Here is a 17,349-nt window from a genome sequence, read left to right on the forward strand (position 1 = left end):
ACGGTCTGTAAAATGATCATCAGGAGAAATACACACCTCTCTTTGAAGCTTTGAACAAAAACTGTCAATTATAACTTTTAGGTTTGTTGTCAGGGTTTATTGCAGCACTATTTAACAGACTTGGATTCAGTTTCCTCTAATAATGTGAGGGTATTACGTTTCAAATGGCTTTGTAACCAAGAAGACTCAAGAGACAGAACATCAGAAAATAAGTGTGAATTGTTCTCACTGCTGATCTGATGGAGTCAACCTAAGTAAATAATATAATAATAATATAAATAAAATGTATTTATCAGTAAAATGCTAAAAATATCTTGTCAAATTGGTAAAAAGGTGATTGGGATAGAATGTGTGTGTTGTTTGTTGTTTATCATATTCATGCCAGAGAAAGCCATTGGCGGAAAAACGCCATGTTAGTATGCCTCTGGCAGATTCAAATGGCGCTACAAAACATGATCTAAGGTTTGTGGCACAGTTTTCAATGATCACATTTCTGACCAAAAGACTAAATCCAGATGCAGAAAATGAAAAATGTATGCAACATAAATCAGAGTCTTAGACCCTGATGATCTATGTTTAATAAGATGTATGGAAATTGTAAATCCTCTAACGCATAAATCCACTGTGCACTGCCTTGTGCCTGAGGTGTTGTGGAAATAAGGAAAGGTTGTTGGAGTAACCTACAGTATATAAATCTTCTCAAAGATTTGAGGCACACAAATAAAACTACCAGAAAGGTGATGTTATAGATGAGTGCTAGCTTGTGGACAAGTTCTTCTATCCTCTATCCTGGACCTGATTTTTTTTCAGTTATTAAAACCTTTGAAGCTCGGTGAGAAATAGGCTAAATGAGGAAGAGGTTGGATAGTTCAGCTTTTTCTGTCAGCGGCGTGGCCTTCCCCCAGAATATAAATATTCATCAATGTATCTATAGACAGAGGAAACTCATTATAATATCACAGAGACATGGAAGGTCTCCTGGCATTAATACATCTCTGAGTTGATTTTTTAATTCTCAGAACGGCTCCACCACCACCAGCCTGCTGCACTACACTGGATGAGGTCTATAGTGGTTTCCAAGCAGATCACAGAAACACACACCCTCCATCTATTTCCTTTTTTTAACCAAAGCTCCTCTTAAGGTCTCTGCAGCAATTTCAGTTTTAACAGCTCAATCACGACAGTAACAATCCCCCTTCCCTGTTTACAACGTGAGTAGGCTTACCCCACGTGTGGTTGTGTTGGCATGGAAACAAGAATGGCGTTGTGATGTGTATATTGAATTTTTCACCCATGTTCCCACAGTGAGGGAAGCCTGACATCGTCCCCTCCCCCCACCTCTTACACCAGAGAGCAGGGGGGCAGATTCCTTCCAGATCTCAGCCTGCATGTACATTAAACGCATGGCACCCCCACCTCTATGTGTCTTTAAATGGCGAGTACCTCCCCCCCTCTCTTTAAAGTGACTAAAGACCTTTCAATTCTCCCTCATTTAGGTCAAGAAGTGAATTAATTAAAAAAGTATAGTGTTCCATTGCGTTTGCTGTATGAATCATTATTATTAAGAATGATCTGAAATGGGGCATTCTGCAAAGAGAATAATTTTACTTTGGTCAGATTTATTAATTGTAGGTATACTTCAATTGCAAATGTTTTTACCTCAGTCAAATTGTGAATGCGGGAATTGTTTGGATTATATGTGTTATGTCTGTTATCAAAGTTGAGCAAACATGATTTGGGACAGGGCAGTTTGGCCTACTTGTGCTAAAATCTGATTATTATATATAATTATAAATATCCTGGGTATATTACATTGTTTTTTTTATGGTAGAGGGGGATTAAACATGTAAAACCAAGCTTTTACAAATAAGCATTAGCCCTTTTAAATGCTAGGAATGACCCGCAGACTTTGTAATTGAACGTGTCTTCCATTTTTCCCACTGCCCCCTTGTGGCTAATCCATCCATGGAGAGATGTTCAGGGAGGAGTTATGCGATATGTCAGCTGGTACTGCATGACTTGGAACCAGCAGCCTCATGACTGACCCGTTGCTTATGAAAGACAAGAGTTTTTAGTTAGTTATTGCCATCTAGTGGCAGCAGAAGTGTAAACCATCACACATTTACCCTCCAAAATAAAAAGACAGATCCAGGTGACAAGTTGTCACATTTACTTTTATTGTAAAGATGATATTATTCCAAAATATTAATATGTTAGAGGAACAGAGATAAAGAAAAGGATGAGAATACATCTAGAAAACATTTACGCAAGACTTTGGTAAGAATCTTGGGACACATTCTTATCAAAATATTCCACAGCAAAAAAATAACAAATCTTCTAACAATGCTCAAAATCATATACATCTCAACCGTGGTGCGTATACATGTACAACAATATAGCTTGGTAAAAAGCCAACTGGGCATTTTGTGTCCTAGAAACAACTGAACATTGGCTGCGTATAAAACACTGGAATGGCTGGGCACCTGTGCTTTAAAGTTTTAAACTATGGAATATACTGTACTACTTAAGGGATCCACAAGATATAACATTTCTTTATCTTATTATTAAATCAATTTATATGTCATAATTATATTTTTCAAGACATATTGTACCACAACAAGTTTACAGTAATCTTGCAAAAGAGTCATGTGTATAAGAGCTAGTTTAAAAGCACAGAAAATTCACTCTAGTTTAAATCAAGAGTTTTCCAGCGAGATGTTTAAGTTTAACTTCTTTTGATGTCCCCCACCTGGGCTCTGGATTTAATCGAGACAGATTCAAGCATGTGCCGTTCCAGCCCTAACAGAGTGCATTGGATCCTTGTGCAACAGTGTGCCATGCCCTGTCCTGTTTCCAGCCCCACTGTCCTCCCCCTCCCTCCCTCTCTCCCTTACACATCACCCCTGACCCCCCTCTCCTCCCTAGCAGGGGTGCACATTACAGGCCCTGATCTCCTTCCTGTCCTTGCAGCTGGACAGCTGGGCAGTCTTAAACCTCTGCTTTACTGTCATGAGTCGTTCTTGAATACCTCCACCACACATCTTGGTACAATCTGTCCATGTTGACCACGGCCTCATTTTACACCCTGAAGAGATAAAGAGACAAACCATCAGAGAAATGCACATCTCAGATGTATTTATCAATTCCACAATATCTTAAATATACATTTCAGGGATAATTCAAATACTTTTTACAAATTCACAACATTGTGTAGTTTGAGAAACCCTTAAACTTGAGTTGCCGATATAACACTGAAACAAAACAGGCTTTACATCAACTCATAGATAATAAATATATAAGAGAGAGAGGGGCTTGAATTTACTTAAAATTATTATTTTGTTATTGCCAACAGAAATAATATTTGTATGACAAACTATACTATGACTTTTTCATAGCCTTTTTTAAGACAAACTATACCATGATTTATTTTATATTTTTAAGATATACTGTAGTACAATCCTTTTTTATAAAACCATTATGAGCTTTCTTACATTTAATAGCATACTATACTTTGACTTTTTCTTATGGCATTTTATTGCAAATGAAAACAATAGATGTTGTGTTTTAAGCAAATTGAAGTGATAAGTAAAGTACATTTTATTTGATATCCTTGCACAAAATATATAAATTCAAATGAAAGGGCCTCGATCTTCGCCCCTCAAATCAACAAACGTTCATTGACCATATTTATTATCTGTGTGGCGTTGTACTGTTTAATGTTACGAGGGTGAATACCAACCCGGGTGCTCGGTGGAGACCTCAGCTTTGCCCTGTTTGCTCCTCCTCTTTTCGCGCTGCTCCTTGCGGCGTTTCTTCTCGTCACTGTTGACCTGTCCTCGAGTGCACTTCCTGATCTTGCACTTCTTCCTTTGGATGGTTTCAGCACACGCGTCTCCTCCAAACTGAGGCTCCATATTCAGCATGCGGGTCCGGATCGTATGACCCTTACCACAGGACTTATTGCACTCCGACCACTCAGTCCACTCTGACATCACACAGTCAATGGCTGAGGAGACACAAGTGAACAAAAGTTATGTGGTTTAAAGGAGGTTGTGGCAGAGTGAAAAACTGACAGTTGACAATTGACTAGCGGTACCGAGTGACTTTGAAGGATGACAGTTAGGGGCTGATTCAATGTTATGTGTACTGTAAGTCATGGATAGTTTATGAATCCACATTCAGGGAATACAGTGTGCTTTATCTTCAAATATACAGTGACACCACAGAAAATACTTTTCTAGTTTCCAAGAGGGTTTGATTTATTGTCACATGGCTTCTAACGTAATAAGCACTGACATGAACAATACAAAAATACAGTATATATTTCTGGCTGTCTGACTGAAAACAACAACCAGTTCCTTTTTATATTTTGGGAGACAGTGAGAAAATATGTTTCTCTTCTTGGTAAGTTTATGGTGTGGCTGGTAAGGCAATAGCTTCTCATGCTTCTAGTATACTTTTCTCAATATAGCAGGATAAAGATGCCAATACAGCTCAACAGAATACAGGAAAAAAAGAGACAGTAAAAGAATAATGAGTACTTTTTTTTTTTTTTTTTCTGATGCCAATTTGTTTGTACTTTTACTTGAGTAACATTTTGAATGCAGGACTTTTTTTTTTAACAGAGTACTCCTACACTCTGGTACTTCTACTTTGACTTAAGTACAGGATCTGAGTACTTATCCCACCTCTGATAAGTACATCTTGACCAGTGCCCATGTTTGTAAATAAATATAAAATGGATAAACATGTTTGACACAGATTTAATAAAACTGTCAAGCTTTGTTATTTTTTAAGTTATCTTAAAATCCCGTACTAATGTTCGACCTTTAATCTAAAGCTTTTCATTTCGATCAATTCATGTGATGCACTTGACAGGCGTTTTAGTTTAAGCTTAAATATGAATACAGCTTATGAACTCATGTACTAATTTCTACCAGCTGGCACCAACAGATGTAAATTTAGAAAAAGGTTGACATTCTTTCTCTGCACGTATTCAGCCAGAAGTGAAAAGTGTATGTGTCTGCATCAAGGCACCAGGTTGCTAACAGAGACGGAATTACCATACATTTACATAAATTATACATGTATAGTATGTGGGCGTATAAATAAAAAATACTTACGGCACTCTGGCAGCATGCACTTCTCCACCTGCTCTAAATCTTCTGTGCACTCTCCCAGCTCCACGGGAGACTTGAGCGTGCGCTGTCGTGTCCTCGCACCCCTTCCCACAAGTAACACTGCAGTCACTCCAGTCAGACCACGGAGTCAGCATGCAAGGGATTGTATCTAAGCAGGAGTCACTCAGTTACACATATTGTACATCCATATATCAGATGCATTTTTGTAGATCAAACACATACATTTGTGAAGTATTTGAACTCTAATTATGTTTCAAATGACTTTTTTTAATTAAACAACCATGAGCATTAGCATCAAAACCAAACCTTGTAATTTAATCAGGAAGTGACAAGGGAAAAAAAAGCCGATTTGCTGTTTGAATTCAGTGTTTATGAGTTAAATCTGAATGTAAATCATCTATTGTTACACTTTAGCGAGTTACTACAAGACAACGAAAGGTCATTTTGTCTTATAATTGCTCCTTATATTGGATCTGTTATGTTTGTGTCTGGCTCGTACATGGTGCGAAAGTGTGAGAGGTGTCAGGATATTTGTGGTCCTGAAAACGCTGCTACTCACGACATTCTGGCATCATGCACTTTTCAACTTCTAGCACCTCTGCCCCACAAATGGAGCCATCTGCAGGAGGCGTCTTCACCATGCGCTCTCTCCTCCTCATGCCAAGACCACAAGTGGCACTGCAGATATCCCACTCCCCCCACTCAGTAACCAGACAACTGCTGGGAGCTGAGGCCAAGAGGGAGAGAAAAGGTACAGTAAACCTGCAGTTGTACTTACATTAGATATATAGTATAAACTGATACGCTCAGCAGGCCACTTGTCAATAGCAAAGTCGGACAAAAGGAAAGGAAACTCTTACAGCATTCCTCATTGACCACGCAGTTCTCGGCCTCCTCTGTGGGCAGGGAGCAGCCTGAGCCATCTTCAGGGACCTGCTTCACAAAACGCTCCCTGGAACGTGTGCCCATGCCGCAGGACAAACTGCAGGGAGACCAGGTGACCCACTCCGACAACAGACAGGTGGCAGACTCTACAGAGACAAATGACAAAGAGGAAGGTGTCAGCAACTTTAAGTCAGGTAAAGGATTGCTGTTTACAGTGTATGCTTTCTTGCTATCAGCTCTAATAAAAGACAGATTGTTGTAAATCGGTCATTCTACAGAAAAGGTGGAATCTGGGTGATACACATCTGCTGAAATATATTCCTTCTAAAAACATCTAAAACCTGTTAAATAGCAATAACTAACTCTTAACTTGATGAATCCACAACAAGTAGAGCTTAAAGTATTTTTATTATTTTTATACTTTATACAAAGCTTATTTGTATAGGAATGTCACTGGTGTTACGTGTTACCAGGAAGAAGAGTAACACCAGTGACAATTTGGAGAAAACACTACAATTTTAACAAAATGGCTGCAATGTGTCAGACCAAATATGGCTTCAGTCAATATCAAAATCGTTTAACTCTTCAATACAATACATTTCCCCATTCAAATGTTCACCCCTAGGGCTATGCAATGAGTAACACTAATGACAGACTTGAAAGACACATGTAAAATTTGAAGATACAATGACACCTTTAACAAACAAAGTAAGAAGTATCTGACTTTCCTTATGTTTTTGTCCACTGCACTGCCTCAAATGATCTCTTGTTACAGGAGGCACTTCAGAGACAGTAACACCAATGACGTAATGTTGGGTGACTGACATTTATTTTATATTATTAATAATAATTTGCGGGTTTTTTTACCATTGCAGTGTTATATTTAATGCTTGTTATGTAAATATAAATTAGATTTATTTATTGAAAAAAAAAATCTTTTAAATTAAAACTATAGGCTCCACTTCCATGTATGATCAAAGTGACAAGGCAGTTCCTTGAACTTGACATTTTAAATAAATTGCAATTTACGTATAAAAACATTTTTTATTTAGTACCATTGTAAAGACTATCTCTATTTATTCAACATATATAATGAATGTGAGTATTAGGTCAACGTCATGTATTTTGGTGTCTGCAAAAGTAAGTGACAGCACTTCCACCTTTTCTGTAGAATGACCCAAATGGGTTTTTCTTGTTTCTTTGAATACATTATATAGTCTTTATTTCCAAGTTTGACTGCCTGTTTCATCACAGGTCTAAAGAGGAACCTGATGTGATCAGTGTGGATAGGAGGTGAATCTGTGAATGGTTAGACAGTGTATGAAACAGAAATTTGAGGTGAAACCCCTCCAGATGTACATGTCAGTACCGGATACAAAACTAAGCCGTAAATGGTGTTAATATTTGTTGGTGTTCAGCAAAAAAAAATGTCATTTGGTTTCTTGTTCAGGTGGACCTGGTGAAAAAGTCAGTGTGTGCTTGGGTCAGCTTGGTAACATGATAATAAAGATGCAGCACACACACTCTTGGGCCACAGGAGAGGTTCATATAATTTTATTTTCATGTTGACCTCAAATTTAAAGATAATTCTGGGCTTGGTGGACATGTTTTTCACATACGAAAGAGCCATCTCAAGTGAAAATTAAGTGCATGGGGACACCCGTCGCCAAGCGTACTGTGACTTTGTCGTCCTGGTTGAATTCATTAGCAATCAAGTTCATTAATGTGGACATGCATGATGTCCTCTTTTGACTGCAGGAAATGTTCCAAATCCTCCTCTATGACGACCAGAAGATACATTGACCGTGTAACATCATCTTCATCGATTTTATTTAATCTAATTGAACCACTCAAGGTGTCCTGGCATGAAGAAAACCCATGCTAAATTAAATCTGACTCAATATGAAATTGAACTTTTAGAAAATGAATGTTTATTCCCAACCCTTATTTAAATATTATGGTTCAAACATATAATGACACATAATATAGAGATAAAGAGTAGCTCATGCATGCTTTCATTATAAATAGGCTCTATTAATGCAAAACATTACTTCTAAATCCAATAAAACAACTAGAAATGTTTATACAAAATGCTGTTGGCAGTTTTTACAAGACCAAAGAAAAGAGTTCACACTATTTCTTATGGTCTTGCAATCCCAGTTAGTTGTAGGTTAAATCTGGTTAATAGTTTATTAGTTTAATGAAATATTCACCCAGTGTTTACAATGCTTAAATGCTCCCAGATGAGTCCCTGATGGAACCATCAGATAGATCTCTCGGCTTTTCACTGTGGCAAACAAGGAGGGACGAAACAGACCTACAGTGAACCCTGGGAACAGTCCCCCTTTATCTACAGATAATCATGCTTTCTGTAGTTTATAAATTACACTTTTGCTCGTATAAAAGTCAATCCACATTACATTTTTCCCTTTTGAATTGTAGTTGAAATATTGAAATCACTCAATGTAAATCACTTTTCTCCTTTATTTGTATAAAAGGATATATCAATTCATTAGTTGTAATGTAAAACACAATACCACACTGTTGTTATCACTCTAAATGGGCTAAATTGTTTAATATATTTTCACTTTTAAGTAGTTTGTAATTTAGTTTAAAATGGAGCTAAACAAATAAAGTATTAATATTTCTGCATAATCAGCATTCAAAGTTTAAAACATAGCGCAAATAATTAACGTTGAAAAGCCCAATATATCTGCCATTAAACTAGCATTAAGGACTCCTTTCATTGATAGAAATATCCAGCCTATTAGTCAACCTTAATGGGGAACAGAGCATTGTTTTCATCATTTAATCATCTATTTAAAATTAATAATACAAATCTTCCATGATTGTAATACAAATGTTGGTCCAAAGGAAGCTTTCACTTAAAGGCAGTACGTGGAATCAGGTGGTCATCAATTATATTTCACAAGACGTAGATTAGACCAAATGGATCAAAGACAGACAGACTGGCTGATCTCTATGGACACCAAACTTTCTGCCTTTTGGGTAAAAAAGATAAATAATTGAGACAGAGATTCTAAAGATTTAACAGGAATTAAACCTTGAACACTCAGCTGACATAATGTATTTTTCTCCAGACATCTTATGAAATATATTTATTGGCCTCATGGAATTGTACTTGTCCTGCTATAAAATGTAAAAGCCTGCCATAAACAAAGTGCTCTCCTCGCCTCTCCGTCTGCTCTCACTTTATTGCTGCAGTACAATGGTACCTTGGGTATTATCAATGGCCTTATACAGAAACGATTTTCAAAATGGCAACACTTCTCGTAATGTCAAAACATTATTGTGAGCAATATTCTTAACATATCAATACAAATATAAAAGATAAGAGAGTTCTTTGTTTTCCTCATGCTTTCGGTCTTAAACTCACCCTCATCGCTGCAGCCAGGCCCCATGCAGGGCTCAAAGTCCTGAGTGTGGGGGCAGGGCACACTGAGGTCCAACTGGGCCTTTAGCATCCTCTGCCTCATCCGCTTTCCCTTTTCACAAGTGGCCGAGCTGCAGGCGGACCATGGAGACCAGTTGGAGTAGATACACGTCTCCGGAGTGTCGTCTGCAAGATAATGAAGGGAAAGCAGACAGTGTAATAGCCTAACGCAATGTAATGGAAACTGTGCCAGCTTTTATGTGTATGTCCAGTCAGTGATCTGTAACTAAGTTCATTAAAGGGATAGCAGAAGAAGAAAAGCTGAGTTCTCTTGCATGCAGACTCATGCCAGCAGTGCCTACATGTACCAGGATGCCTTGCAGCTGCTGATGCCCAATCAAACATGTTGTTGCAGAGTTGTGCCTATACTGTACCTATTCAGGTTAAAAAAAACAGCCTGAACCAAGAGGGCAACAACTCTTTATTGTTTTCAACTGTGAAAGGCAGTGCAGTACAGCTTTCTAAATTCTAATTATACCTTTCACAATAAAAGACACCATTTTGTTTACACAAGACGAGTAGAAATTCAAGCTGAAGTAGTTTGTAGTTCATCCTTGAGTCAAACTACGTCACTATGACATCAAATGACTCTGCTGTTTACAGGCAGTACAACAGCTTTTCAGCAGTGAAAAAGCTGCTGTAAAGCACTCTACCTGATTATTCACTATAGGCCGCGTAAAAAAAGAGTACCATCACACTGATAGACATCCACATCAAATGGGCCAACCTTCTCTTTTAAATGCGCTTTTAATAATGTATAAGAGAAAGAGAAAGACAGAGAGAGGATACAGACCTTCCTCTTTCTCCTCCTGGGCAATGTCTGCTACAATGTCGTCCACATTGTCTGGCACAACGTTGCACTGTTCTCCCTGCAGACACACAGACACACAGTTATGTGGGAACACACTCTAGCACTTAGTAGATGTTCTTTCTGTTTGCTCTTCTTTTTTCTGTTTTTTAAAGCAGTCAGAAAGAGTGACAGCCAGCAAAGGTCAGCACAAGCTTACACAATTACTTAATCATGGTATTCAAACAATACACAGGAAGCAGACACATTGCATAACAAATGATGGTGAAAGACCATGTAATTCTGAAAGTATAAACTGAGCGTGTGTGCTAGAGTTTGTAAGTAAATGATGATACATGGGTTGTGGCAGAAGGATCATGAACTCCCCGCAGCTTCCTCTAGATGCCACTGAAGGACTGCTAACCTTTAATGCAGCCAGAGTTCCCAGGGAATGCATTTCACCACCCATTCATTTATAATTAGAACAAGTTCATATTTCATTGAGTGAATTTTTAATACCTGCCATAAATGTTTTCATTCACTTTTTTCATTGCTTTGTGTCATTTTAATTGGCTGGAATAATCTTAAATCTGCATCCCAACAAATTTGAGACATCATTTTTTATTTATTATTCTTCATATTCCTTAAGAGTAATTAACACAGGTGGGGAATGGTCAGCATATTACCATTAATCATCATTCATGTTAATTGAAAGAATATAACATTGGAATATCTGTAATAATCTTCCTTACTAGTGAGCTTGATATATACTCAACGACACATTATGTACTCTCTCTGACATTTGATAAATAAGATCTAACTTGGCTTGTGTTCCATTTTTTCTTCAATTTCAATAAGCAGGGAACAAATTGTGTTGACAGGTGTTCTTTTCACCTTGTACTCCCACCCAGGGTACTAAAAAATACAGGACTCAGACCCAGCACTAATCAATTGCTGTATTGATGGACAGACTTGAAGTCCCCGTCATACCTGCTGAGCTGTGATAAAGAAAAGCCTCTCTGTCTCTGCTTTGAAGCTTTTGAATACATCCATATTTCATAACGATTGGAGATAATTAAGGATGCCAGTTCTATTTTTATGTGGATTGAATTTGGCTGTTTTATAAGTGTAGCAAAGAGTCAAGAGGGGTATGCGTGAACTAAGTTTATATGTGAAGAGGAGTAGAACTGAGCTGGAAATCCTGGAAGATCACCTCAAAATACAGCAGTAAAGCAAGAGTATCAGAGCGTATGAAGAGAAAACTTGCAGAAAAAGTCAAAACACAACAGAACAATTACATACTTTTCTTGTTTCTACTGGATGTGATAAGAAAGGGCAAATGACTACAACACAATTAAAGCCTTGTTAGCATATTGTGGTGGTTATCAATTGTAAACACGCCTAATGTTTACCTTAATCTGTTAAATGACAAATGCCTGCATTATTATCAGCTATATTTGCTTTAAGAATTGACTGGTATGACCTTTCTGGCAATGCGGTCCACTATGACCCTGGCCACAGGTGTGATGGCGCCCCCTTCAGGGTCATAGAAGGGGCTCTGTGGGTGATCCAGACTGGTCAAGGGACGGATCTTATCCTTGGAATCAATGGGCTTGTTGGGAGACTGAAAAAAGACAGAAAAAGAGACATTAAAAAAACACAAAGCCGGTGATCTTAGGGATTTCAAATAACACACTGTCAGTATGAGAATGAACACAAAGTCACTCAAAGTTACTCAAAGCGCAAAGGACAAGTCACAAAAGTTATAGAGCAACTGTGTAGGAGAGATGAATTGTAAAAGGGAGATGCTCTTATTAGTCAACAGTAAAGGTCTGCCAGCGTGGGGTTGATGGAAGAACCACCGCCAGAGGCTGACGGCAGGCGGAAGCTCATCCTTGACTCCCCACTGAGGCCAACAGAAGGAAAAAAACAGGCAAGAGTTGTGTTTGAGAGAGAGAGGGGGATAGAGGGAGATAGGGAGAAGGGTAATGAGTGGCCACTAATTAAAAGATACAGTAAAAGTAATGGGACGGAGAATGGATCTCATTACTCTGTTGCAGGCCTGTGCCTTTAACAATTTTGTTACACAGACACAAAGTCCCTTCCCACTTCCTCTGTTCTTCCACTATCCTGCTGCAAAATGTATTTATGGAAAGAGGGTTTCTTTCATTGCTCTTTCTAAGAAGCGTAATCATGCTTCTTGTGTGTTTTGTTGTCGCTCTCTGATTAATGGGTACTACAGTTTGAGAAAGTAGTGATTTGAACAAAGATAGCAGTCCCTTAATTATGTATTTGGACAAAAGGGGCATAAGAATGGATCCTTGAGATTCAGATTAAATTACACCGCGGGTTACAGAGGAGACACATTTATTTGCTTTGATGCTAAAGAAAACATGATTATCCTGAGGCATTTTCTTTCGTTTTTAGGGAGCATATGTTTGTGGATTTATGATAATATATTCAGGGGTAATGATATTTCAAAGAATCCCCAGAAGAAGTTGCAATTTTGAATACTGCTGCAACTCCAACTGCTGACTATGTTATAAAAATACCAATCCACCTAGTCAATCTACAGAAACAACTTCCTGTGGATTACAAAATGTAGTCCCTTTCAATTTACGGTATCTTCATTTTAAGTCTCTTTTTTTTGCGAGAGAAGCAAACCTCATAGCCTTGAAACCCCTGCTGTATACAATTTAAATACTGCACATTCAGTTTAAAGACTGTAGTTATATCTATGCATGCATGGATCAGCATATGGCAAGCTCAAGCTATGTTTGCTATTTAAAAGTACCCGACTTTTTGATAGTTCCTTGCAGTCTGTAACAGAGGACATAGTCAGGGCTGCACATAACTGGTGCGCAGGTGCGCATGCGCACCTCCGCCAAAAAAAGAGCACCGGGTCATTTGAAACAAAGCGCATTTGCGTACCAACATTGAGAGAGGGAGAGAGGGAGAGAGGGAGAGAGAGAAGGGAGAAGAGAAAAGTGAAAATAGAGGAGAGAGAAGAGAGAGAGAAAAGAGAGAGAGAAAGATATTTGCGAGTTGCATATGAACCATGATATGAACTCAGGGCCGGCCCGTAGCACTGGCTAGATGTTCGCCTAGGGCGCCAGATCTGGGGAGGTGCTGCGCTGGCAGCTCTGGGAGGGAAAAACACATTTTGACCGTTGGGGCTCATCCTAATTTTTGGCCTTAATGTAACAATATTCATAATTAAGTACATGTAACACCCTTTTCACCCCGGTTACACGATTCATTTGCCCTGTACGATGGGCGCTGTAAGTGATGAAAATGGGGGATGTTGGCTTATCTGGCGCCCGCAGCTCACAGCCAAAATGCGAGTGAGCGAGGGAGAGAGGGAGGGTGCACCGGTACCAGCGCTGTTGTTATTAGAATCTGGTGCTAGCTGCTCTAACGGATATAAGAAGAAGATGTTTCTACAATAATGTGGAGGGAGAGTCCTCTCCAGTCAGACTGAGAGGCTGATAACTACAGCTCAGTGAGGTAAAGGACTCTTAGTCTAAGTTCAAACGGTTTGGTCACAATTTATGTAAACACATATTTCCAAGGCACTCCTTTATAATTATTGGGATAAACAGGTTTTAAATCATTCCAATGCATACTATAGGACAGTAACCAAAAATATCCTTTAAAACTGGAGAGATAAAAAAAAATGCATAAATAAATAAATGTTAAGGTAAAATAAGATATGAATGAACAACACAAATAAAATAAGTTACATTCATTTGTTATTGGCTATGGTAGGTTATTGGTTATGTTCACATACTTATTTGATTACATCCACTTGTCTAAGATGACAACAGAGACTTTCGACCCAAAACCAGCTGTTGACTTGTGGATGCAAGCAGCTAATCACAGACTCAACCAGAGAGAAAGTAGTAGGCCTACATCAGGGGTGCCCAACCAGTCGATCGCGATCGACCGGTCGATCGCGGGGAGATTCCCAGTCGATCGCGAGATGTGTCTACAAATAGAACAACAATATTCGCTTTTATCGTTAATGTCCTATAAAATAATCTTCCTGTGCCAGAAAAATGCACTTGAACGCATCACAGCTTTGTGATTGGCCGACGTGACCCCATGTGTCGGGGCGTGGCTGGTGGGCAGTGCACACTGCACTAGTTCGCTGATGTTGTCCGTGTCAACAGGAGTGACAGTCCGCACACACACAAGACCGCAATTATGGCAGAAGCAAAAAAGCCAAAAATATATAATTTTCACTCCGAGTGGGAGGATGATTATTTTTGTATCTATTCCAATTCAAAGTCCATCTGTCTCATCTGCAATGCGAGCATGGCTTTATCGAAGAAGGGTAATTTAGGAGCGGCATTTCAAAACAGTGCACTAACGCGACGAGACGGAATTCCCTCCTAATTCTGCCCTACGCTCCCAAAAGGGGAGGGGCCTGAAAGGACAGCTAAATGCACAGCAGTCCATTTCCACCAGGCCCAACAACAAGAGCAAGGCTGCTACCAGAGCATCTTATCGTGTCAGTCACGTTCTTGAGAAACACATGAAGTCTTTCAAAGATGGCGAAGTTGTGAAAGAAGCATTGCTGGAGGCTGCCGATGCGCTTTTTGGGGACAGTAAAAATAACTAGCATTTCAACAGGTTTTTGACATAATAAAAACTCAATTTAGATACCGTTATTAATCAGCTGTAAGTTTTAGTTTGTTTGAACTTATTCATTATAATTATTGTACAAAATGGTATAAGAATGCAAACATTAAGATATGTTCTGTTTAAATTGATTATAGTCTATTATCAATTCAGGTTAAGAAACTAGTGTTGCTTGCATCCTATTTTTTAAAAGGCATTTATTTTTATACTCTACTAAAATGCAACAAAAAAAGGGTTTGATTCTATTAATTTTGTCTTTTTTATTGCACTTTGGCAGCAGATTCCTGTGTAGCTTCAGATCTGAGTTGTCTTATTAGTAAGTGTAATTGATACTTTTGTAGCAACACTATTTTTATATAATGGCAAAGAAAGGGTTCAGAGTCTTTTCTTTTTTCCTGTGTCATATGTGGCAGCACTGTTCAATGTTTCTTGAAAACATTACCCACTGTAGTATGTGACGTGTGAATAAACTCCAACTCTGTATCAACAACACTGTTGTGTAACTTCAGTTAAATACTTGTATGTGTGTAGATTAGAAATAGGTAAGATAAAGGATCTGCAGTATTTTATGAAGTATTAATCGTACAAAGGTCAGTTTTATACAAGTGGAAGTGTGTATTCACCTGGTAGTAGGCTGTCAGTAATGGCTAGATCTCGGCAGACTGGCAACTTTAAAAGTAGCTCTCGGTTCAAAAAAGGTTGGGCACCCCTGGCCTACATCATCAGCTACCATGTCTGACAGTGAGGAAGACAGTGAGGAGAACAGTCAGGAGGGTAGTGATGACAGCTTGTAGGATTACTGGTCGTGCTAATGTTGTCTTGTGTTCACCTCTGCATGTGTGTTCTGTGTTCACCTCTGCATGTGTGTTCTGTGTTCACCTCTGCATGTGTGTTCAGTGCCGTGTGTCTGGCAAATAAAGTCAAGACCCCCTCAAAAGTTACGGTTTATTTCATTTTAAGGATGAGCACCAAGCAACATCTCCAGGTGCTCCTTTGAGAACCAGGGCAAAAAAGTTATGTGCACCCCTGGACATAGTCAGTCTAGTAGGCTCTAATGTGTGTGTGTGTGTGTGGTGTGTGTGTGTGTTTGTGAGAAAGAGAGAGAAACAGAGAAGGAAGAGAGTGAAACGAAGAAGAGTGAAATTATCCCTGAGGCTGGCCAAAACAAGCAAGCGAGCACAGTTCAGTGGGTTCATCTGTGAGAACAGCCAAAGGTTTCTCACATGTCGTTATTGAGTTTGGTTCAAACATGCGCACGCACAGCCTCATCTGTTAGTGCTGACTGGAAACACGGAGCACGCAGCACCTCAGGGTGAGGGCGGGAGGGGAAGACGCACAAGGCTGTTAAAGGAGAATTGGATGGGGGATGACACTTGAATTGTTGCAGACGAGCAGTATGTGAGGAGGTGAGAGAGGGAATGATTGTGAATGTGGGCAGACAGGAAGAGGAAGAGGTTGGCGTGATGACAAGGTCAAAACGTGAGTGTGAAGGGAAGACTTGAGAGTGAGGAAGAAGGTCATCCAGGGGGTAAAAGGTGGAGAGAGTAGCAGCCTGCAGATGGTTGTGATTGCTGTGGGACTGTGGGGTTGTAACCTGAGTTGAGTCATACATTCAGAGACACTGTTGTGACTGTTGTATGATGATCACAGAGAACTCATTCCCCCTAATTTGGAATCAAAGTAATAACAACTGGTACATTTTTAAATTGAAGGATGTTTCACAAAATAATTAAGGGATAACTTGGACTTGGAAATATGGACAAAATAATGATCACAATATTTCTGATTTAATACCCCAACATTGAAATTGCAAGAATATTGAAGGGGTTAACTCTGGGTGATTTCACAAAATATTTACAATATGAAATGTTCGCTTAATAATCTTTAGTAATGTCTGTATAATTGGCTAGGTGGGTAAAAGCTAAGTCCAGAAGATAACATGGCTTTACTGTTATGCAGCCTTACTGTAAATATCAGGAAAATACACTTTTAATCGTGTCATGTTAGAGGATATGTAGCCTCATATCCCTGCCTTCTTCACCAAAAATACTGGAAATAAATCAAAGTTAATTTATTTTCCCCCCATGAAACACATTATATTTTCAAAAGATAGATCAGTCACTAAACAAAACACAAGCCAGTGTTTCCCATACATTGATTTATTTGTGGTGGGCCGCCACAATTAAATATCGTCCGCCACAAATGGATCTCTTAAAAAAAAATATATATATAATAATTTTTATTTTTTTATTTTGTTGGTCTTATGGATAGTGAGGTGGGCTCATGATCGGAAGGTTGCGAGTTCAAATCCTGCCTGGAACACCACTACTAGTGTGCCCTTGAGTAAGGCAGCAGTTACTCCAGGGAGAATGTCCCTGTAATTGGTCATCGTAAGTCGCTTTGGAATAAGGCGTCTGCTAAATGACTAAATTGTAAAT

The 17,349-nt window shown here is 38.9% G+C and overlaps 1 protein-coding gene across 1 annotated transcript in view; it reads right to left on the reverse strand.

The window, feature by feature from the left end:
* Positions 1 to 2,156: 2,156 nt before the first annotated feature.
* The window catches only part of LOC117545866 (spondin-1-like), a 134,874-nt gene continuing 119,681 nt past the window's right edge, over positions 2,157 to 17,349 (reverse strand). Inside the window, 9 exon segments of the mRNA XM_034215829.1 lie at positions 2,157 to 3,085; positions 3,740 to 4,006; positions 5,124 to 5,223; positions 5,225 to 5,289; positions 5,701 to 5,868; positions 6,002 to 6,172; positions 9,424 to 9,606; positions 10,274 to 10,349; positions 11,751 to 11,891. Coding sequence (XP_034071720.1) covers positions 2,922 to 3,085; positions 3,740 to 4,006; positions 5,124 to 5,223; positions 5,225 to 5,289; positions 5,701 to 5,868; positions 6,002 to 6,172; positions 9,424 to 9,606; positions 10,274 to 10,349; positions 11,751 to 11,891 — 1,335 coding nt within the window. The 3' untranslated portion in view covers positions 2,157 to 2,921.

Source organism: Gymnodraco acuticeps, unplaced genomic scaffold (genome assembly GCF_902827175.1).
Source record: "Gymnodraco acuticeps unplaced genomic scaffold, fGymAcu1.1, whole genome shotgun sequence".
NCBI lineage: Eukaryota > Metazoa > Chordata > Actinopteri > Perciformes > Bathydraconidae > Gymnodraco > Gymnodraco acuticeps.